Source organism: Martes martes (assembly GCF_963455335.1).
Source record: "Martes martes genome assembly, chromosome: 14".
Lineage (NCBI taxonomy): Eukaryota > Metazoa > Chordata > Mammalia > Carnivora > Mustelidae > Martes > Martes martes.
The window spans coordinates 26,197,254-26,221,927 of NC_137902.1; the positions used below are offsets into that span (position 1 = coordinate 26,197,254).

General features: G+C 41.3%; 1 protein-coding gene across 4 annotated transcripts in view; it reads right to left on the bottom strand.

Annotated features, from left to right (window-relative positions):
- Positions 1-21,365, bottom strand: part of GBF1 (golgi brefeldin A resistant guanine nucleotide exchange factor 1) — a 121,768-nt gene extending 100,403 nt beyond the window's left edge. For all 4 annotated transcript variants that reach the window (XM_080823578.1, XM_080823576.1, XM_080823577.1 and 1 more), the window contains exons 1-3: positions 21,109-21,365; positions 9,444-9,549; positions 6,678-6,744 (exon numbers count right to left, since the gene is read on the bottom strand). In XM_080823578.1, the coding sequence (XP_080679704.1) occupies positions 6,678-6,744; positions 9,444-9,539 (163 nt within the window). In that variant the 5' untranslated portion in view covers positions 9,540-9,549; positions 21,109-21,365. The remainder of the gene's footprint in view (positions 1-6,677; positions 6,745-9,443; positions 9,550-21,108) is intronic.
- Between the last annotated feature and the right edge of the window lie 3,309 nt (positions 21,366-24,674).

Sequence of the window (24,674 nt, forward strand, 5' to 3'; positions counted from 1 at the left end):
ATTCAACCTTCTTATGCTGACTAATAATGATATATTACTTACTGCTCCCCAAACTACATGCCCCTACAGAAAAAGTGAGTATGCATTCAATCAGATAGAAGATGATAACTCCAGTAAAATTTTTATTCAAATAATATACCCTTACTCAATCTTTTCCCTGACAGAGACTACTTAAGTCTCTTTTCCTGATACCTTCCCATGTGCCAAATAAAACAGATTAACCTTTTTTTTAAAGATTTTATTTATTTATTTGACAGAAAGAGACAGTGAAGAGAGGGAATACAGGCAGAGGGATTGGGGGAGAGAGAAGCAGGCTTCCCGCTGAGCAGGGAGCCTGATGTGGGGATGGATCCCAGGACCCTGAGATCATGACCTAAGTCGAAGGCAAACGTTTAATGACTGAGCCACCCAGGCACCCCTAATACAGATTAACCTTGAGGTATGAGGCATCCTTGAACAGTTCACTTCTACTTAGAAGGGTATTTCTAAGAGACCTAAGCCAAACAGGTGTTAAGTCATCATTCCTCCCAGGTTGGCTTCCAGACTCTGTTTAAATGTTCTCTGCAAACCTCTGGAGGTTGTATGGATTCAAACCTCCTAGCTCTGAATTCACAGGGCTTGAGACAGACAGTACTCTACAGGTGTGTTTGTCCAGGATAAACTATATTTAAATAAACTCCTGATACATCCACTTTCTCCAGGCACCTGCTTCTCCATCTTAAACTCAAGTACACCATATCTTGTTGTCCAGTTAAAAAAATATCCTCAAAAAAAAAAAAAAAAAATCCTCTCCCTCAGAGTTACTCTACACAAACCACCAGTGTCTTTCGGAATATCTAAACCCTGGCGAGAACTGCTTTATATGAAAAAGCCAAATAAGCAAATATATAAGCTACAATTTTTGTTCATTTCTTTGGCTTGTTTGTTAGTAAGCCATGAAAAGATGGCAATAAACTGCCCTCAATCACTATCAAGTCATTCCATGCCTGATAGGGAACAATATGGCATGGAACAGAAGCCACAAAGGTTGCCTTGGAATGGTCAGCTAGAGTCACTAGTCTTGTAAAACCAGTGGCTATGAGTTGACTGTATACCATTATAGACCCCAAGTGTCTAATCAAAATGCCTAGAACATAGCAGATAGTCAACAAATACTGTTTAGAAGCAATTCAAGAACCCAGAACCAGAAGGAAATCAAATTTTGGTAAACCCCAGCAAGGAAAGGTCCAAGAAGATAAAACAATTCCACAGTTAATACAGATGCTTATACTGGGCCTCAAGACCATCTTGGTCTCATGACAAATACCCCCAATCCTCATAGGTCTTCAGAACTAAAAATGACTAGAGTTAAATTTCCAAAGGCAAACTCACTATCCACCCCCCAAACCTCCACCATCCCCAACACACACACACACTAAAAAGTCTCCCTCAAGCTCTGGCCCTAAAGGCTTTAAAGTAACTAAGAGGTAATCCCTTAAGAGAAGATTCTGGTTGTGATATTTGTAGACTATTACGCTATCTTTGCTTTAAACCAAAAATTTCCTGGAAAAGAAACTTTGTAATGATCTAAGTTTAAAGACAAAGAACAAAGGCAGCCTGTATCTGGGGGCAAATGACCACAGTCAAACACCACAAATCACAACTTACTAGAGCCCTTTCCATGAAGCTATACTGGAGGAGGGCACTAAGGCTTGCAAGGACTTTTCTAGTTGGGCAACAAAGAGATCAAAGACCATACACCATGTGGGCTAGAAGGATTCTTCTAAACTGCTTACTTTCTTTTCTTCTTTTTTTTTTTAACTGCTTACTTTCTTCAGACCTAAAACTTAAACCCAAGTATCCTGATTACTTTTCCTTTCCCTTTCATCCCCCTATCCCATGTCACAGATTGTACCATCTGGTCTAGCTGTAAGATTGAAGATTGTAAGATTGAAGGTAACTCCAATATGCAAGAGCCCAAAGATCTCTGGAAGAATAAAAGGAAACGTGTCTTTGAAATCCCAAACCATAGCAGGGTTTGGGCAGATGTAAGGGAAAGCAGTGGTTCTTCTGCCCCTAAGGCCAAGACACCCCAGCCCTGCAGGCAGCACAGAGTTAACTACCCACCCGCTTTGAGAAGCACAAAGGTACATCACTGCAACATGCCTAACATTTACATTGCCTCTCTCTGCTCATTAAACAGGTTTTGGTTAAATAATGAACAAACTGTATTACAGACTCCGATGAGAATTCCAAAATTATAAATCAACTGGGAAAGCCCATAGGGGCAGACAGACAGGGAGGGGGGAGAAGGATAATATTGACTAATATAAAGGGCGCAGCTTGACAGTGGATATTCCTGCCACACCTGATCAAACACACTCCGTGGGGGGAGGGGAAAGACAGCAAGAGAGGGGAGATGGGACAAGACAGCCTGAAATTTGCATCCGGAAAAGATTAAAACGGGTTCTTTGGGGATAGAGAAAATACATAATATATATTACTATAAATGCAAAACTGTACTAAAAGCTAACTCAAATGTCAAAGATTACAGCTTGAATAAATTTAAATATAAAAGCCATGTGCTTCTTGAGTTAATGAGAGAGACATAAAAGGACAAACTGGGCCAGAAGACTGAAGAGAGCCTTAGGCTGCCTTTGCTGGGTAATGGGTTCAGGGCACAGCAGCAACTATAGTCACAGGCTTCCCTCCATAGCTCTGACCCCTGAGGAAGAACTGGAGAATCCCACTACTCTTCCAGCCTACACTACATTTGCTGTTTTAAAAAATTAAGATGTAGGGGCGCCCGGATGGCTCAGTTGTTAAGCGTCTAGGCTTCAGCTCAGGTCATGATCCCCAGGTCCTGGGAGCGAGCCCCACATTGGGCTCCCTGCTCAGCGGGACACCTTCTTCTCCCTCTCCTGCTCCCCCTGCTTGTGTTCCCTCTCTCGCTGTCTCTCTCTCTGTGTGTCAAATAAATAAATTTTTTTTTTAAATTAAGATGTAATTCACATGCCATAAAATTTACCCTTTTAAAGCATACAATTCAATGTTTTAAAATATATTCACACAGTTGTACAACCATGACCACTATCTAATTCCAGAACATTTTCATCACTCTAAAAAGAAACCCTGTACTCATTTGCAGTCACTCCCCAGACCCCCTCCCAGCCCCTGGTAACCACACATCTAATTTAACTTTCCACAATAACATCCTAAAAGGATTCCTAAGAGGGCTTAAAGACCAAATGAGGGGCAGCAGTTAAGTCTCACTGATGGTGAGCTAAGGTTTTATCCAAAATAGCAACATGCAAACTTTGCTCTTAGGTACCCTGTATCTTCCAAGTGCAACCGTCACTTTAGATTTGGTATTAGACTATTTTATTACTCTAAATGCTACAGAGTACACAGTCATCATGCAGTTTGGGCAAACACTAACTGCGAATGTAGTCCAGAGACATGTATCTGTGAGAATAACTGGTATGGACTTAGCTAACCTTACTAGAGACAATGGACTTATTTCTTCCATAATGCTAAGATAATACTCCTGGAAGGGTAGATAGTGCTTATCTACTTAAAAGATTCTCTTTTTACAAGAAGAGAAAAAAAAATCATTTTGGTTTACTGACAATGTCCAATAATTATCCATTTCCAACAGTGATATTCTTAACCAACCATGCCAGCAGATAGCCTAGAAAAAAGCAAATCAAAAGCCTTTTTATAGGAAAAGTCTAAGCCCAAGTCAGTTTCATGAGTTAAACTGAATGGAAGTTCTAGAATTCCTGCCATACCTCCTCCAATCTAGGTGGGACACCATTCCCAGTCACACAGAGCAGGCAGTCCCTTCTGTTTCTCTTTCCAAGTTCAAAACCCTTTCCCAGCCTCCTACCACTAACACATTAATAGGCTTCCAAGAAAGCAGTCCTCCTGACACTGCCAATCAGAAAAATCTGTTTGTCTCAGTAAAAGAAACAAGAAATTGGTCATGGACTACAGAGTCCAGGACCACAGGGGCAGCTGACCCATAAACTTGCTCCTGGAAGCCAGCACTATGTGGGGGGTCAGAACCAATCAGAAGACTATGAAATGTCCCGTTTTGGGTCCACTCTGTCATTTTTTCAGGCAGGTAATATGTTAAAACCTAAGAACAATGGGCAACCTTGGCAGGCACCACTTCAACATCTGCCCTAGAAAATAATACCACCTTCTTCCTTGCTCTAGGAGGAAGCTTGGCAACACCAAGCTATGTGCCTAGTACCACTGACAGGTCTGGCTCCTCAGCACATTCTGGTTTTATTAGTTTCAAGCAGCAGATAATCTGGATTCCTGACTCAAAGATATAGGAAAATTAAGCAGCAGACTCAACTCTGGCAGCTCTTAGTTAGTCTAGAAACCCCAAGTCCTGAACTGCACCACTCACCACAGATAGGGTCTATTGAGATATGTCAAGGAAATGTCAGGGTAGAGAAAACAAGTATGGGATATGGATTAGACGGCAAGCAGAAAATGCAGCTCTCTCCGGAGAGCAGCACCATCTCAGCTCCTCAAGTCCGCAGAGTGCCCAAAAGGCCTACAAGGCTACTCCAGTCTCATCTCAGCCATTTTGGGTGTTTCCAAACACAAACAACACAATACTGTGTATCAATTGTTTGTCAAATGTTTCCCAGTATACTAACATGTTCAGTCCTCTTCACATCTCTTAAAAGATAGTACAGTTGACCCTTTAACAAACCCATGGGTTTGGGGCATCAACCCCCTTGCAGTTGAAAATCCATGTATAACTTTTGACTCCCCCAAAACTTAACTACTAATAGCCTGTTAGCCAGGAACCTTACTGATAACATAAGCAGTCGATTAATACATATTTTGTATGTCATAAGTATTATATATTATATTCTTACAAAAAAGTAGCTAGAAAAAAGAAAATGTTATTAAGAAAGTCATGGTGGGTGGGGAGCAGCTAGTGCAGTCAGTAGAATATGTAACTCTTGCCCTTAAGGTTTTGAGTTCAAGCCCAACATTGGGTATAGAGATTGCTTGGGGGGGAAAAGAAAGTTACAAGGAAGGGCAAATATATTTACAGTACTATACTGCATGTACTGAAAAAAATCCATATATAAGTGGACCTACCTACATGGTTCAAATCTGTATTATTCAAGGATCAAGTACAGGCTGAAACTTTGGCCACCAAAGAGTTGTAAATACCTACTCCCTACATTTTCTTTCCAATTGGGATAGGTAAGCTTTATCTGTAAAGTTAAAAAAAAACATCTGTGCAAGTGGCCAACTTCCTAAAGCAGCCAAGTCACTTACAGTACAGGCCATAAAATAAGAACATGCCACCTAGTTGCAGCTTTAACCCTGCTAACTGGCTAATAACCACTTCCTCTATACTTGATCTTTGGCTAACATTCCTGATGCTTTTCAAAAGAGTGAAACTGCTCCTTTAAAAAAACACATGGAGAACGCTTAGATAACTCCAGCCCATGTTTAGGAAGGTAGTAAGAAATTTTTCTCCAGATACTCTCCTACATTTCTCATGAAAGGAAAAATTTTATTACTTACTTAACTTTCAGAAACCTAAAAACTTTTCAACTGTTGTCTTAGATACGTTACTAAGATATGTTACTTAGATATGTTACTAGCTAAAAACCATTCCAGGAATATAAATTTCAAAAGACCTTTATGGTTGACAGAGGAACACAGCTCTGAGGCTTTCCCCTTCAATCTCTCTCCCCTTGAAAAACCCAACGGTGTTGAGATTTGCCTCCTCCTTTAATACATACATATACAACAGAGGCGCTTCCTGTGTACATTCTCCTCTAATTGTATGAACAGAAGCAATGTAGACCAGGGCACTAAACCTGGTCTGGATTCTAGTTTTGACTCCACCTCTTAGAATCAATGTGACCTCAACTGAATCACTTAAAATGTTTCTGGGCTTCAACTTTATTCATAAAAAGGGGACAATATCTGCTACACATCCCTCACAGGATTGTGTAAAAGTTCCATAAGGTAATAAACATGAAAGAGGCTTTGAAAATTCTAAACATATGAATATTAGTTATTACTATCAGGAAAACAGGGAGTAAAAAAAGGGATAAATGATTTTGGGAACACATGAAGACTGAAAGATCTATATTACACACAATTAAGGCCCTAAAAGTGACAAAGACTTTCCGTAAGAGAAGGGTTTTGTTCCAAGTACTTAAAATCTGACTTATAACAAATAATAATAAGACTTCACTTGTGCCACCAACTTCCTACCTCAGGGCATGCATGGGGCAGAGAAAGAAAGTAGTTAAAACAAGACCAAAAGTAACTTTAACTCAATCAATAAAGGGAGCTTATAATTCTATGAATGCTGATTCCCTACTAAAGTGGGACACCGCACCAGGAACTCAAGGAAAAGGATCAGCAATGCAGTAAACCAGGGCCAAACTACACCCATGGGCCAAACCTGGCTTGTACTGATTTTTGAAAAAAATTTTATTTATCACTCATTCGTGTAAGTATTAACTGTGTCTGCTTTTGAGCTACAACAGCAGAACTGAGCAGTTGCACAGCTGCTATGGCCTGCAAAGCCTACAATATTTACTATATAGTCCCTTGCAGAAGAAGTTTGTCTATCCCTGCAATAAATCAAGCATATGGTTTTTTACCAGTATAAATAATCCTACTTAGATGTGGGGACTTACCTGTTATATTGTTTAGAACCTCCTTTAGATGACTGAAACTATGCAGCAGAGGATCCCGTTCTTCATCCTGTAACACACAGGTTAAAAAAAAAAAAAAAAAGTCAGTATCAGACAAAGAGGAAAAAAGAAATAGCAGACAGATCAAGGGCACTTTGAATCCAACGATTAAGTTTCCCTTCTGAGGAAAAGAAGTTAGCCATGGTTCAGCTTTCCAGTTCCCCAATCCTCTATTTCATAAAGATACTCTGGGTACCTAAAATAGTAAATCCTGAAATACTAATCTATACCACAACCACAGCAATCAAGCTACCAGAGATTACCAGGGCCTTCATATGTGCTATGGTCTGAATGTGTGTGTCCCTTCAAAACTTGTATGTAGGAATGCCTGGGTGGCTCAGGTGGTTAAGTGACAGCCTTTGGCTCACGTCTTGGAGTCCCGGGATCGAGTTCCACGTCTGGCTCCCTACTCAGTGGGGAATCTGCTTCTCCCTCTGACCCTCCCCACTTCTCATGCTCTCTAATAAATAAATAAATAAAATCTTAAAAAAAAAAAAACAACAAAAAACTTGTATGTAAAAATCCTAATGTCCATGTGATGGTATAAGAGGTAGAGCCTTTAAAACATAGGTGGTTAGGGCCTTCAGAAGGTGGGTGAGGGCTCTGTCCTCATGAATGGAACTAATACCCTTAAAAGAGAGTCCCAAGAGGGCGCCTGGGTGATTCAGTTGGTTAAGCGACTGCCTTCAGCTCAAGCCACAATCCTGGAGTCTTGGGATTGATTCCGCAGGAAATCTGCTTCTCCCTCTGACCTTCTCCCTCTCATGCTCTCTCTTGATCACTTTCTCAAGTAAATAAATAAGTAAAATCTTAAATGAATGAATGAATGAATGAATGAGGCCCAAGATGGCTTCCCTACTCCTTCTCCATGTGAGGAGAAGTCTGAGACCCAGAAGAGGACTCTCACCTGACCATCCTGGCACCCTGATCTTGGACTTCCAGTCTCCAGAACCGTGAGAAATAAATTTCTCTTGTTTATAAGCCACCTAATCTGCGGTACTCTGTTATAGCATCCCAAAAGACTAAGATAATATATTATTCTATCTCTTTTCCTTCTTTATACTCATTATATAATCATACATATTCATTTCAAAGACATTGCTAGCTCCACTCTCACTTCTAAACCATTTTTATTTCTATTTTTTTAAGATTTTATTTTTGGGGTACCTGGCTGGCTCAATTGGTACAGCCAATTAACTTTTTTTTTTTTTTTAAGATTTTGTTTATTTATTTGACAGACAGAGATCACAAGTAGGCAGAGAAGCAGGCAGAGAGAGAGGGGAGGAAGCAGGATCCCCGCCGAGCAGAGATCCCGATGCGGGGATCGATCCCAGGACTCTGGGATCATGACCTGAGCCGAAGGCAGAGGCTTTAACCCACTGAGCCACCCAGGCGCCCCAGCAGGTAACTCTTGATCTCAGGGTTGTAGGTTCAAGCCCTGCATTGGGTGTAGAGATTACTTAAATAGTAAATCTGGGGGGGAAAAAAAGTCTTGAGCCTGGGTGGCTCCGTCTGTGGGCACCTATCTGCCTCTGGCTCAGGTCATGGACTCAGTGTCCTGGGATTGAGCCCTGCATCAGGATCCCTGCTCAACAAGGAGTCTGCTTCTCTCTCTGCCCGACTCCCTCTGCCTCCTGACTCTCTCTCAAATAAAATTTTAAAAATCTTAAAAAAAAAATCTCTGCAGCACCTGGCTGGCTCAGTCAGTAAAGCATGGGACTCTTAATCTCACATTTGTAAATTTAATCCCCACACTGGATGCGGAGCCTACTAAAATAATAGTAATAAAATAAGATTTTAAAGTAATCTCTACACCAAGTGTGGGGCTCAAACTTATAACCCCAAGATCAAGAGTCACATACTCTACCAACTGAGCCAGCCAGGCACCCCTAAACAATCAATTTTTATAAATGAACATGAGAAATTTCCAAACATACATACATATATTCACTGAGTTGGAAATGTCAAAACTTGTTCTTATAATTGTGCCAAATATTGTTTTATACAACTGTGCAAAAAATATCCTTGAACATATATATGCAACAAAGAAAGACAGCTTTACAACAGGTAATTTCTTAGTCATCTGATTGGCAAGATATGGTCTGCTTTATATACTCCCAAGGAGTACCACCAACATGCCACACTGCATGTATCAATTTGATAGCTAATTATAGTCCTAGGGAATCTAAAGGTAAGGCATCTTTCAGACATTTTGAGGCATATTTAAGAGGTCCCAAGTGCTACCTTCAGTTGTCTACAAAAATAGCTAGAAGAATAGTATCATCTTTTGGGTCCCAGAGGAAAAAAAGGCCTATAAATTTGACACTAGCTGGAATAAAACAGAAAGGTCCTTTATAGGGGTGCCTGGGTAGCTCAGTTGGCTAAGCGTCCAACTCCTGGTTTCAGCTCAGGTCATGATCTCAGGGTCATGATCTCAGGGCCACGATCTCAGGGTCATGATCTCAGGGTTATGAGCTCGAGTCCCACATCAGTCTGCTTCCCCTCTCTTCCTCTGTCCCTCCTCCCACTCATGCATTCGCTCTCCAAAATAAATAAATAAATCTTTAAAAAGTAAAAGGGTCCTTGATACCAAGAACAACTCTGAGTTCCTACTACTCTCATTATTACAGAAAAATTGATTACTGTTTTAACCATGCATCAGATCCCTTATAACTCAGGGACCAAACTATCTGCCCATTCCCCACTTACCAGTGGAGTATGAGTGCTCCATCGGGCATTTCGTTTGATTGCCCCAACCACAATGTTAATCTCCCCTTGAATGATGTAAATATTTTTATCCATCATCCTGGTAAACCTATCAAAACAGTTAAAAGGTAGTTATTATTTAGTTACTCAGGGCATATCCATGTTTAAATCAGACCTAATGTTTAAATCTGACCTAATAAGGTCAGAATTATGATTTAACTTCTCAGTACCATGATTCCCCACCAGTAATACCAGGATGGGATGAAGTCCATCTTATGTTATGAATCCAGCTACCTAGCTCTCCTAGAGGTCTCCAAAAGTTCAAGATACAACTCAAAAAGTATCAATCCAGAATTTCTCAAAAGCACCTAACAATCTCTAGCAAGCATGTCAAATTCTTCAAAGTCAATTGTTCCCCAAATCTCTCCTGTGAGGATTTCAGGTATGCAGATCTATCTGTTACTAGTTTGTTAAAGATACATTTCAGATCTTCCCTTTGTTCTTTTTTATTCCCTCAATAAAGTAACAATGGAACTTTAAGTTTAAAGAAATGAATGAAGGCTGTTAGAAAAACGGCCTTGGTTTGGAAACCACAGTTACAATGTCAACTTATAGACTACATCCATTCTACCAAGTCAGCTCCAGAAAACTGGATAGTGGCAGTGATACAACCTTTAAAAAGTTATGAAAGGTCAAGTTCACTTGCTTAGAGCAGGAACTCTCTAATAAGACAGATTGAAAGGCAGACTCATTTTAAAGCTCCTTCTGTATGAATCTCTAAAGTGAAGCTAAAATACTACTTTAGTACTTTAAGTGTTCCCAACTGAATTATCACAGGATTTTCTTTGCTGCCTAGGACAGCACTTGGAAAAGATATTTAATTCTCTTCCCAGGTGAAAATATAAAAAAACAGAATATCTTCTCAGCATAGAGAAAAACGTAGGAGCATGTAAAACCACTTTCCACTTTCCATTATTTAGAAACCCTCCTCACAAGGACAAAATTTTAAAAAGAAAGGGAAAGGACTACAGAGACATATAGTTAGACAAACATTTAGATCCGGCTCCAGGAAAGTTAAAACAGTAAGCCTATCAGAGTAAGGGGAGAAAGAATTCCACAAATACTACTTATTAAGCACCTACTATGCATAAGGAATCTTTCAGAGTTCTAAGGATACAAAGCAAATAAGACATGGATAGAGCTCTCAGACATATGGAATGGAAAAAAAAAACTGTAGTATATAACTCTATGTTTATGTAAAAAATCAACCAACCCACCCACCCTATATAAAATACTAGATTTGTTTTTGAAAATATGCAATATGTAACATACAGTACAATATGAAAAGCAAAAGAACAGCTTGTATGCAAATTAAGAATAGTACAACTGAAGTCTCTGTGTATTGTTCCTAATCATATCCTCCTCTTTTTCATCTATAGGTCTCACTATTCTAAATCTGATGTTTATTAAACTTTTATGTTGCTTTATACTCTTACTTCACTGATACATATTTTTAAAAAATAGTATTATTCTGCATATTTTTGTATTTTATTTAACTAATATAATATTGCACATATTTTTCTGATATTCGACCTTTTTCCCTGAAACATTATGTTTGTGAGTCATCCATGTTGCTAAGTGTACTTAATATATTTTGTTTAAATAACATATACATGTGTAAACAGAGAATAAAAGGTCTGGGCAGGGGCACCCAAGTGGCTCAGTTGGCTGGGTGTCTGACTTGATTACTGCTCAGATCATGGTCTCAGGGTGAGATTGGGCCCATGTTCAGCTCTCCACTCAGTGGAGAGTCTGCTTGAGATTCTTTCCCTCTGCCCTACCACCCCGCTCATCACGTGCACACACTCTCTCTCTCCCCCAAACAAATAAATATTTTTAAAAAAGGTCTGGGCAGGAGGCACCTGGGTGTCTCCGTGGGTTAAGCCTCTGCCTTCAGCTCAGGTCATGATCTCAGGGTCCTGGGATCGAGCCCCGCATCGGGCTCTCTGCTCATCGGGGAGCCTGCTTCCTCCTCTCTCTCTCTCTCTCTCTCTCTCTACCTGCCTCTCTGCCTACTTGTGTTCTCTGTCTGTCAAATAAACAAATAAAATCTTTAAAAAAAAAAAAAGGTCTGGGCAGATGACCCCAAACTCAACAACCATAGTTATCTCTAGACACGATATTATAAAATCAGGGTGTAATCAGAGGACACTTTAACCTTACCTATAATGTTTTAGTTTTAAATTTTTATAGGGAGAATATATTACTATACCATCAATATAATCTAAAATTAGTAACAAAGAAAGAAATGAGATATAATTTCTGCCCATGAGGCATTTACAGAGTCTAATGGGATCTAAAAGAAAATGAGCCATAGATATACAGAAAAAAATACATTCTTCCAGTAGGACCATTTGCACATTTTGCCTAAGACAGGGCCCCCAGAAAGCAAGAAGTATGAAAACCATTATAATAAAGGGAAAAAGGCACAAATTTTGTCCAGGACCATAATACCCCCTTCAAATCCACAAGAGAATCCAATATAATAAAACATTTACTTTAATGACAATGTAAAGAAACAACTAGGTTAAAAAAAGAAAAGAAAGAAACGAAACAACTAGGTTAGTCCCAGGAGATTTATCTGCTTTCCTAATGCCCTAGGCACACAGCAATGTTCTCTCCTGAGAAGATTCAACAATGAGAACATAACAACAATAAGAGGGAGGAGAACCAAGAAATAGAAAATGACCAAATTGAAAAATAATTCAAAGTATCAGAAGAGAAAAGATAAAATCTCTAGTATGGTTCCTTCCTTAAATTATTTAGGCAAGATGAATATGCTTTATACCTCTGGAAGGATTTTGAAGAAATGGCTAACAGAGGTTGCCTCCAGAGAAGGGAAGTGGGGAACTGGGATGAGAGAAAGACTTAATTTTCTCTGTATATTCTTTTGTATCTCTTGAATTTTGTGTCACACATATATATTACCTACTACCTATTTTTAAATTAGAATAGTGCAGGGGTGCCTGGGTGGCTCAGTCAGTTGAGCCACCGAGTTGAGCCATCTTAGTTTCCGCTTGGCCCCACTCACACTTGTGGGTGTGCTCTCAAATACACCCATCTTTAAAACAAAATACTTAAAGGGACACCTGGGTGACTCAGTCATTAAGCATCTGCCTTTGGCTCAGGTCATGATCGCAGGGTCCCAGGACCAAGTCCCACATCAGGCTTCTCCCTCTGCCTGCCACTCCCTCTGCTTGTGCTCTCTCTATCCCTCTCTCTCTCTCTGACAAATAAATAAATTCTTTTAAAAAAATAAATAATTACTATGAAAATAAAATAATTTTTAAAAAATATTTTTAAAAAATAAATTAGAATAGTGAAGAGTAGTTGTATTATTCCATACGTAAAGGATTAAGAGCAGTCATCAAAGTTAATTAGCTAACATTTACTTCAATCAGACATTATTACCTAATACATGCTAAGCAAAATACTACACACAGCATACAGAATTGTCACTACCCACCCACAAGGAATTTATAATCTAGTAGATTAGATAAAACATATACATATACACACAAACCCATATATATCTCCAATGCATGAGTAATACACAGTGTCACAGTAGTGGAACAAAGAAAATTACTTCTGGCAGAAGGCTCCGGAAAGGCAACTGAAAGACAGGATTCAGGGTTGTTTTTTTTTAGATTTATTTTTTTATCTGAGAGAGAGTAAGTGTGACAGAGTGAGCAGGGGGAGGGGCAGAGGGAAAGAGAGAGAAGCCAACTCTTCACCAAGCGTGGAGCCTGACAGCACGGGGCTTGATCTCAGGAATCCAAGACCATGATCTGAGCTGACATCAAGAGCCAGATGCTTAACTGAGCCACCCAGGAGCCACCAGACCAGATTCAAACAGTCAAAAATATAAGGAAAGAATGGCAACGGTAAAGGCTCATAGGTAGGAAATTTTAGTAGGTATTTAGGGGATTATGATTATTCCAAACTGATTGGAATATTATTCCTAGGGGAATAACAGGAGATAAAGCTAGAACAGCAAGTGTGGGGCATATCATGGATGGCCTTCAATATATAGTTATTATTCAGTAGGTGTAGGCATTCAGTAGGAATACCTACCATTATAAAAAATATTTTGGTAGTGCCTAGGTGGCACAGTCAGCTAAGTGTCAGACTCTTGATTTCATCTGGAGTCATGATCTCAGAGTTGTGAGATCTAGCTCTGTGTCAGGCTCTGTACTCAGCATGAGTCTACTCGTCTCTCTCCCTCTGCTCTTCACCCCGCTTGCAGTCTATCTCTAAAATGAATAAACAAATCTTTTTTAAAAATTTTTGAAAGGCCTGTAAAAGGACACTATAAAATAAGAGTATTTAATTTCTCTTTCAAAGAACTAAGAGAATGAGAGAAAACACTCATACTGAAAATAACACAGCAACAGGTAAACAACAACAGTATACTACAAATTGCAATTTTTTTTAAAAGCCAATTAATTAATTAATTAAAGGATCTACCACCTATTTGGAAGGTTTCCCAGAGAAAATAAATTTTGAACTGGGATTCCAACTGAAGTAATCAACCTAACATTCAATGAAAAGTGAATAAGCACCCAAAGCTAAGAACTTTCTAAGACAGTGAAGATCTAAGCAAAAAATCATTTTCTCAAGCTTCTTTTCTTAGTAAAAAAGAAACAACTAGAGGATGAAGAGAAATTCTTTTCAAGGACCCTACAGAGTTGCTTAATCTCCTGCCAGGCCTCTGAGCACTTTTCTCCTCACAGAGGTCTTCTTCCAAGGGAATCTGCCCTTCAGCTTCAAATGGGAAGCTTAGTGAACCACTTGCTAGAACCCTTTGTGACAAGGTCACAAAGAGAGTGCCCGGGTGGCTCAGTCAGTTATGCGTCTGTCTTCCCCTCAGGTCATGATCCCAGGGTCCTGGGATTGAGTCCCCCATTGGACTCCCTGCTCAGTGGGGAGTTTGGTTCTCCCTCTCTCTCTACCCCTCCCCCATGCTCATGCTTGTGCATGCACACTCTCTCACTCTCCCACGCTCTAATAAATAAAATCTTCAAAAAAAGAATTTTAAAAAATAAAGCATCCATTTCTAAAACAAAAAATCACAAAGGCCTGCAGAGACCTCATATAAGTATGGTAGAAAAGAATTTAAGGTCTATCTTGTATCAGAAATAACATGAGAAGGAACAACCAAATAAGCAGCAACTAACATCCCCAGCCAGATAAGCCACTGGCCCAGAGACTCTAAGCCACATATATCCTTTAAAAGTACTGTATGTTTAAAGCTGAGTCTACAGCATTCCCCTGGTGCTTTGTGGCATCCCAGTTACTCACCCCAAGAGGATCCAAAGAAGAGTCACTCTATCAACTAGCAACTCCCTCTAGATCTAAACAAAAGCACGAGAAACAGAAACAATAAATTGGATCCTTATTTCATGGAATTTTAAAAAAAAAATCTATTTCAATGAACTAAAGACTTAAATGTGAAAAAGGAAATCTGAAAACTTTTAGAAGATAACATACAAGAATATTTTTATAATCTCAGCACAGAAGAGAAGCACCTAAACAGAAAACAAAAAGCATAACCAGTTAAAAAAAAAACTGGTAAATTAAACCATGTTAAAATTAAAGACATTTGTTCAAAAAACACCATGAAAAAGAGGGAAAATATAGGTCACAAACTCAGAGAAAATACTGGTATATCTTATACATATAACTAATAAAGAAGCAATATTCATAATATAAAATGTTACAAAAACTGTAAGAATAGACATATAAACATACCCCCAAACTGGCAAGAGACATGAATAGGCATTTCACAGAATAAGGAAATACAAACAGCAAATAAATATATGAATACATTATTAGCTCCATTAATAATCAAGAAAATTATAAAATATGTTTATGAGATACCATTTTACAGCACAAAAAATTTAACCTGACAATATTAGGAGTTGGTAAAAATGCAGAGCAAGTGGCTAGTGGATACGTAAATTGATACAACTCATCTGGATTGCAATTTGGCATCATCTTGCAAAACTGAAGAACTTCATATCCTGTATCTCAGCAAGTTCACGGCTAATCCTATATCCCAGAAAACTCACAAAATATTTAGAATAGTGGCCATGGGAAGGGGGAATGTGACTAACAGAGAAGGATATACAAGCAGCCTCATTGTGGTGATATTTTGTTTTTTAAGTTGGGTAGGGGACGCTAATGCCCCATATATGCTATACATATTCTCTATGTATGAAATAGACCATCAAAAGTTCCTTCTTTTCTTTTCTTTTTTTTTAAGATTTTATTTATTTATTTGACAGACAGAGATCACAAGTAGGCAGAGAAGCAGGCAGAGAGAGGGGTAAGGAGGCCCCCCGCCGAGCAGAGAGCCTGACGCATGGCTCGATCCCAGAACCCTGAGATCATGACCTGACCCAAAGGCAGAGGCTTAACGCACTGAGCCACCCAGGTGCCCTGAAAAGTTCATCCTTTTCAAAATCATGGCTTTTGTTGTCTGTCTTTGCACTTGCTGTTCCTTTTCTGTGTTGAATATTTTTTTCTCACTCTCGTCCATCTGGTAAACCATTACTCAATCCATCCAAAAGTTAATGAGAAAGTCAGAATACCACAGTGGCTTCAAGAACCAGCTTTGGAAGCAAAACAGTCCTGACTATTACCATCTTTACCATCTTAGCCAACTTTCTTAGCCTTTTGAGCCCCAGTTTACAATGCTCCATTGCAAAATGAAGATAGTATCTCCTCATCTGTTGTGAGGCTCCATAAGAAGACTGTAAAGCACTTAGCATGGTATCAGCACTATCCAAACCTCCAAAAAATAGTTGTTATTATAATGCCTGCTCGGGGTGCCTGGGTGGCTCAGTGGTTTAAAGCCCCTGCCTTCGGCTCAGGTCATGATCCCGGGGTCCTGGAATCGAGGCCCGCATCAGGCTCTCTGCTCAGCGGGGAGTCTGCTTCCCCTTCTCTCTCTCTGCCTGTCTCTGCCTACTTGTGATCTCTGTCTGTCAAATAAACAAATAAAATTTTTAAAAATAAATAAATAATAAATAAAAAATATAATCCCTGCTCTTTGAGATCCTCTCTAGCTAACCCACTCCCCCCACAGAGTATTAGTAGTCCTTTCTGTCATCACATTACACTGTACATGGCTCTAAAGAACTGATACTGATTTATAATTATTCATTTAGTCTGTCTCTCCCATGAGTCTATAGGCAACTCAGGAAGACACCATGATTTATTTATCTTTTTATCCCCAATGCCTATAAGATAAATGATAAATACTGGAGGAGCAAATGAACAAATGGATGAACTAACATCAAAGACTGACTCTCAATATAGGGCAGCTCATATCCAGCACCTGTAAGAACAACGACTTCATAGAAGACAAGGACTTTAAGGCAGGCAGGCAAGCCTTCTTTCTGCATCCCCTATTTGTTTCTCTATCAGAAGTTACACAGGCTACTCTACAGACAAAAAGAGCCCACATTACCCACCAGTCTATTATATTTTCACATCTATTTTCCTGAAGTCTCCTCATGTGCTAAATGCATGTTCACATTTCTTCTCAGAAATATGTAATTCTTGGGCACCTGGGTGGCTTAGTCAGTTAAGCTTCTGCCTTCAGCTCAGATTCTGATCTCTGGGTCCTGGGATGGAGCCCTGAGTTAGGCTCCCTGCTCAGTGGGGAGTCTGCTTCTTCCTCTTCCTTTGTCCCTCCCCCAACCTGTGTGTGCGTGCGCGCGCGCGCTCTCTCTCTCTCAAATAAATAAAATCTTAAAAAAAAATTAAAAAAGTTGTCCTTATGTAATAAGAAATTAGATTCTCCAAAGGAAAAGACTGCTTTATGGTGCTTTGGTGTCTAATACAAAGCTGTGCAAACCAAGAAAATTGATGGGCTTTCTGAAAGGCCAGAAGCTAAATGACCCTCAACTGGCCCTTCCAAGGTTTAGCTTCACTCAGTCTCTCAAATATTCCAGAGAAGCACTAAAGATACAGATTGTTAAGATTCCCAGAGCTTGCCAAGGAATATAACACAGTTCTGTGCTAATAAAGCATAGATAGCGATCAAGAATTACTGAATTAGGGGCGCCTGGGTGGCTCAGTGGGTTAAAGCCTCTGCCTTTGGCTCAGGTCATGATCCCAGGGTCTTGGGATCGAGCCCTATGTTGGGCTCTCTGCTCAGCAGGGAGCCTGCTTCCTCCTCTCTCTCTCTGCCTGCTTCTCTGCCTACTTGTGATTTCTGACTGTCAAATAAATAAATAAAACCTTAAAAAAAAAAACCTTAAAAAAAAAAAAAGAATTACTGAATTAGTAAACAACTTATTGGACCAAGAAATTTACCCAAAGGGTGGAGGTAAGTGAAAGTCAAACCAGAAAGAGTTGGTGCCCTGACAGGCCACAAGTAGAAAATCAGGTGTATAATAATCAGGTGACCAGTGTACCTCAGCTCTGCCATGACAACTCCTCCCTCTATGGAGATTCTGAGACTATCCCAAGGTGATATGCAAGGTGAGCCACTAAGATATGTCCAAAGACGTCCTTTGGCAGACAGCTTGGAGATGAAAATGAAGAATGAAACAATGCTTCTTTTTCTCATTCATCTTTTAACCACTCACAGCACCCAAAGTGACAACTAACAGTGACAGTTTACAGAGTAGGACAAAGATAAAAAGTTAGCCTGTGCAATGATACACAGAGAACTACAGTGATTAAATCTCATAGGGCATGCCTGTCTTACCTATCAGGGGTCATCATCCACCCATGATGGATAGAATCCAATCCACAGACATATTTGTTCTATCTGGAAAAGGTTTTTAAAGACTTTAACTAGTTGCCAAGAGTTTAAAACACAATGATCTGAATTTTAAGTTTCTCCTGAAAAATAGGAAGACTGGTCATACTGTGCCCACATGCCAGAAATGACAGTCCCTGCTAATACATCCGTACAGTCCTAATATATTCATATCTGGCTTACTTTGCTCATTTACATTATCTGCCTTTTTTTACAAGCTTTTTTAAGCTTGTAATCTTTGGTTTATGTGATGGCAACAAATCGTTACATCCACGATCACTTCCATTATGACTGGGGCTCCAAATCAACAGACGCTCTATTATGTTTTCATGTAATTAAACAACTGCTGTTGAACATACTGAAATATAGAAAAAGAACAAAAAAAGCTAAATTATTATTTAAATGTAAATTATATTTACACCAGTCTTTCAGCCTGATGGTAAAACAAACCTCCCCTTCTCCCTTCAACTCAACTTCACCATTATCCCAACAGAATCATTCTAATCAGTCACACTGAACCACAGGGACAGACTGTGATCAGTCAACAGAAGTGGCAAACAAAGACAAGGATGATCCTTCCAGAGAGTACTGTATAAATACAGTGTGTCTCCTTAAAAGCAGAAGCTGCATCTTTTGCCTCTCTAGCTGCCCACACTAGCCAGTCTAAGTACCCCATCAATGAAGTTATTATCTAAAAGTGGCAGTCATCCTGCATTCTGGAACGTGAAACAGTAGTGGAACTCTTGAGTACTATGAGTTCAACTGGGATTGGTGCCCGGCTACTCATAAGGAAAGGTATCTACAACCTGAGCTCCCAGTGAGCCAATAAGCATCACTGTCAAGATTAGAAGGCACTGTCTGTCTACAGTCACCTCTGAAATATAGCTCAAATTCAAGTCTTGAAGGAAAAACAAATTTTCTTTTCTTTTTTTAATTGAAGTATGGTTGACATACAAAAAAAGAACAAATTTTCTGATTTGGGTGAGAATGGGAGGTGAAAAACTATTCCTACCTAGAAAATGACTTTTTGGTAAAGAAAGGGGAAATCTTTGATGCCTGAGTCACCTCCAGGCCCAACTGAAAAGATGCTGGATTGGTCACACCATCTACTCAAAGACTAGACTGCGCACCATGCAAAGCCTATCAACTCAACAAGGCTCAACGGGGCACATCAACCCAGGCAAGAAAGACAGGTTCATCAAACCTGGATACTTCCTAGGCTATATAATTTCATAAGCCACTTTCTATTTTTTTGGTAGAAATTCTGCAACTTATATCAGCAAGTTAAAATATAAACTTGTTTCCTGGATCATTTCCATCCCACTTATCTAAAATCAATAAATACAAACAATGCTATCCCCCACCAACATACACACACACACACACACACACAATTTCAGGAGAGCAGAGGGCATTAGGTAAGAAGAAACTGAGTTTAGTCACTGTCAATCCTATACAGTTTTTCCCTCTAACACAATGAGGTTTTGATCTTCCTTGTCACTACCCCCCCATGCAAAGTCCTGAATGCCAAGGCCAGACGAAGGCACAAGTCAGGACCACACACTACAACTAAGCCCAGGTACAGATAACACTTTTTGAGTGTCCATTACTTTCCCAAAGGCATTAGGTTGATACTGCTTATCCCTAGCTCATGCTCTAGGTAGGCCATTGCACATATATGCTACTGCTTTTAAGAAGTGGGTGTAAGTTAAACAGAGCAATCCCAAAACAGACCTTTCTATTTGTATCCTCCAGAGGGCCCAGAAAAGTGCCTTATATACCTGAATTAATGGCATAAAAACTTCTTTGTTGTGCACTAAAAAACACTATTTACACTATTCCTCATTTCTGAAGCCACTCTTTACCCTTGGGGAATTTTACAGTTTTACAATACAGCAGTTTATCAAAGGTTACCACAGTGCCATAAACTTCTTGGAGTTACACTCCTCCATCATTCACTCTGCTGCCCTGACCCTACCACTTTTAAATTAGCTGAACATCTTTCATGACCTTTTTTTCACCAATACTCAAATCCCTCTCTGTTCTTGGCCAAATGTATCATAACAAAGTGGCTCCCTTCTGATTAAACATCGCTTTAGGCCAAATGAAGAGAACACCTTGGGGGGAAATGCCAACCAAAACATACACCAGAAGAGAGTATCTGTAAAAGACTGTGTAAAGGAAGAAACAGCCTCAGAAGATTAAGTCCAGTGTTGACATACAGACCCAGACTGGTAGCTGAGCTGCCCCAGAAGTGGAAAGTCTTCTCTTAGCCCAGGTCTCCATAAGACTGGCCTCAATCCTTCCACACCTCTTCTCACTACCTGCGTCTAAGTTGCACTAGTTCATCATCCAGTGTTAATAAAGCAGTTCAGTTGTACTAAGGAGGCAGTCACACAGAAGTGGACGCTGTACAGGATCTGCAGAGACCTCATTTCTAAGGCTTAAAAATCAACCCTAAAAAGCAGATCCAATGTTCTTTAGGTTTGCTTTGAGCTTCTGAGGACTGGGCTCTTTAGGAAACAGAAAGCTCTAGAAGACGGAAGCTAAAGGCTAGGTGAAACCTGGGAACACAGGGAGAAAGATTCGGACACCCGAAAAGGATCATAAGTCAGAGATGAAGTCGCCCCTCCGGCCGCAGGGGCCTGACCTTTGCACCCCTGCATGCCTCCCAGTTCTCTCCCACAACAATCTCTTCCTGTTTAATTATTGTCCCTGCGTTCTTAAGCCACCCGGCTCGTCCAACTTAAGGGCCCGCCTCCCCTCATTCCCTACGGCGATGTCAGGGCTGCCTTCACGACACTGGAACTCTTAAGAAGAGACTTCGCTGACCTGTCAGCGGATCCAAAATGGCGGGGCCTAGTCCCAGGACCCGCAGCCGCTGCTCATGTCCAGCCCGGGCCCCGAAGGCGTCTTTAAGCGACTCTCCCGGCTCTGGTGGCAGATGGGAGAAGGGAAGGAGCCCGCTTCCTGGAAGTTGAGGCCGAAGTCAGGGACCGCACAGTCGGCCAGGAAGACTCGGCCGGAACGGGCGGTGGAGCCGGCTACCTTCCCTGTCAGCTCACTGACGTGGTAACTAGCCTCAGTCTAGCCCGCTGCCTGGTAACTGCGCGAGCCCTGGCACGCACAGCCAATCATAATTTTGTATCGTGAGAAGTGACATTCTAGCTACCCAATAGAAAAAGGAAATTGGCTTCGGGGGGCAGGTACAGCCTAAGAAGGCGAGATTACAAGGGACAGAAAAGGGTAGGTAGGGGACAACCAACGGATACGGGAATTCTCTGAGTGACAGTTATAAAAGCCAATAAAAATGAGAAATTTGTGCTGCGCGGTGAGAGAGGTGGAGTTAGGTAGAGTTCGGTTGCAGTGCGCGGTTTAGCAGTGGCTGCTGGGCATTATGGGGAGGAAAGCTACGATTTGCTGGAAAGGGGGCGGGGTCCGTTTTGAGAGCGCGAGCGGGCGACCCTGCTCTCCTGCCCACCACCGGCAAACACCTATCAAAGTTATATAGGCCAATATCTTGCCCCTTGAGGGATCACGTCCTTTCTAGGCAGTTCTAGGTTCTTTCCGTCCTAGAACCAGTCCTTCAATCTATTCCAACCTCCCCTCCCCCACCCTACCATCTGCCTGCCCTGTTTGACTTCTCATTAATGTGTCTGTCCCATCCCAACAGTTTCTGTGTCTTGTGCCCATTCGTATCATGCACAAATAGAGAAAAATGAGAGGAAACAGGAATCTTGGATATCTAATCCAGGCCTCAATTTACAGAGCAGGAAACCGAGTCCCCGTGTGGAAAGATGGCCCCCCGCGTTCACATAGCTAGTTAATAGCAGAGCAGAGAGACAAATCCAGGTGTCCTTACCCTCAGTCCAGCTCTCCTTTTCACTGCCTCTCACTACCTCTTATGCCTTAGTCTATCAGGCTGTGACTCCCAACTCTGCTCCTCATACTAAGCTTTGGACGTTCCTTACTTGCCTGGAAAAAAGCTAATCATGGGGGTTAGCCAACATCACCAGTAACAGGAAACTTAAGACTTTCCTGTTTGCCTTGGAAATGCTAAGAGGCCTAAGTGCTAGATGCCTAGCCCAATATTCACTCTTCTCCCCCAACTGTCTCTCCCCTTGCAAGAGATGATAGAGGTTGCCAGGATAGTTAGAATTACCTAGAAGTCAGAGTGTGTGGGAAGAAGACAGGTGGGTTTTCTCCTTGCTGATTGAGTGGTAGAATTCTCAGCCTCTCTGCTGGGATAGAGCCCAGGTGTCCGGGTAGACCTGAAGAGACTGCTTAGGGAGTGGAAAAAGATACCAACTTTCTCCCCATTTCTTCCCATTTATGGATGACCCAAATCCAGAGAAACCCCATACCTAACCCCATAGGAATGTGGGAATGCTTTAGATTCCTCTAAGTTGAAGAGACTGAACATCAGACCCAAAGAACTCCTCAACAGCTCCCTGCACCTGCACATTGGGCTCCTGAACTCTGGGTCCAGCTTGGGGATCTTGCCTCTTTCAACCAAAGAGAGTCAGAGGAAGAAAAGACCACCTCAGCACCTCTTTCCACACTATGTCTGAGCCATTTCCATTTCCATTTGAAAACTGGGATTTGGTTTTCTGGGCCTGTCTCAGATTGAGCCAACTGGAAAATCCTAAATGGACCAAACTCCCTGTCTTCCTCATCTCCACTCTCATATACCTCTAAAAATTAATCAACCCAAAAGCATGAATGGTTGGGGGGCCTGGCTGGCTCTATCAATGAAGCATGTAACTCTAGATCTCGGGGTTATGAGTTCAAGCCCCACATTGGATGTAGAGATTACTTAAAAATAAAATCTTGTAAAAAATAAAACATTTTAAAAAGCATGAATGGGATTGTGTTAGAAATGAGGGCAAGAAAGTTGAACATGCCCATCATCTTACCAGGCAGAACATCTCCCTCTTAGATTTCAGTATCGAGTCCTACATTAGGCCTAGGAATAGAAATATGGGGAAAACATGGTACTTGCTCTCCTCAATTTTAGCATCAAAGAAGACATCGTATTAGCTGATCTCTTCAGTATGGTGGATGGGATAATAGAAGGTATGTGTAAGAGGGTTGTGGGAGCAAGAAGCTAGACATCTGGCTATCTTGGAAGTTCAGGAAAAGTTTCTCAGAGAAAATGAAACCTGATTAGAGCATAGAAAAATGAGTAGGAGTTGGCAAGATGAAGACTTGAAATATGTTACTGTCAGAAGAAAGGCCAGAGACGTGCAGGAAACCACTCAGAAATTGGAGATTAAGACAGGGTCAGGTCCAGGCAGCCCATGGGTCCTGTCCCTGTGCTTTAACAAAAACAAAATGAAAAAGAAAAAAAAAAAAAAAGACAGGGCCAGGTGCTGAAAGTTTTGTATGCCAGGCTAGGGAGTTTAGCCTTTAACCTGAAAATCAGGAGCCATTTCAGGATTTTAAGCAGAGACATGACTGGTCCGATTTCCTTAAGGAGCATACTATGTTATAGGGCTAGGGCCCTCAGGGTCACCCAACCTAACCCAGTCTCACTCCACATGTTCCTTGGGACATCTGTCCTGTTCTTGCAACTCCCTAGCGAGCAAGCACCAAGGCCATACCTTGCCCACAGGATTTAACTTGGTATCACCAGGGAGATGCTAGCCCTCTTAAAGCTGGGAAAGCATAACTGGGGCAAAGCCAAGGGTGCAGACTAACAGGTGAACCACCCAGACCTGAGTGCCCAGCCCAAGTCCTGACAGGGAGAGTTTCCTTTAATTCTGAGGGGTAGGCGGGAGTAAGAGGCGTGATAGTCACTCGGTGTCCAAGGTCACTCGGTGATGGTGGCAGGGTTAGAATGTTGGTAGCAGGGTTAGAATGACTCTTTGGTTTGCCTCATTGGAAACCCTGCTTTGTCCATGAAGCTGCCTTACTTGGAAGAGAGGAAAGGTGGGGGGAGAGGGTGGGAGACAGCCGAGAAGAGAAAGACGGATGTGAAGAAAAAGGCACAGAAAAAGATACATTAGTCTTTCAAAGTGACAGGAGGGAGGAGAGGGACAAACAGCAAGAGCGAGCGGCGGAGGAGAAAGAAGAGGAAAGAAAGGCAAGATGTGGGAGGACTGGAGCAGAGACAAAAGCGCGGAGAGACAGACAGCGACAAGTGGAGAAAATCTGCGAAACGTGAGCGGCAACAAAGCGTTGAAACCCGGTGGCCTCTCCCGGACGGTGCGTCCTCCCACCAGGCGCCCTGGCTGCCCCATCCCCCGGCACCACTGCACATCGCTCAGAGTGGCGGCCTGGTCCCAATTCTCCGGGGCCACCAGGGCCACTATACTCTCGCCCTCTGGATACATGCTCGGCTCAGCCAAAACGTTCTTGCTCCGCGAAGTTTCAGCCACGTGGGGAGGGGCGTGGCC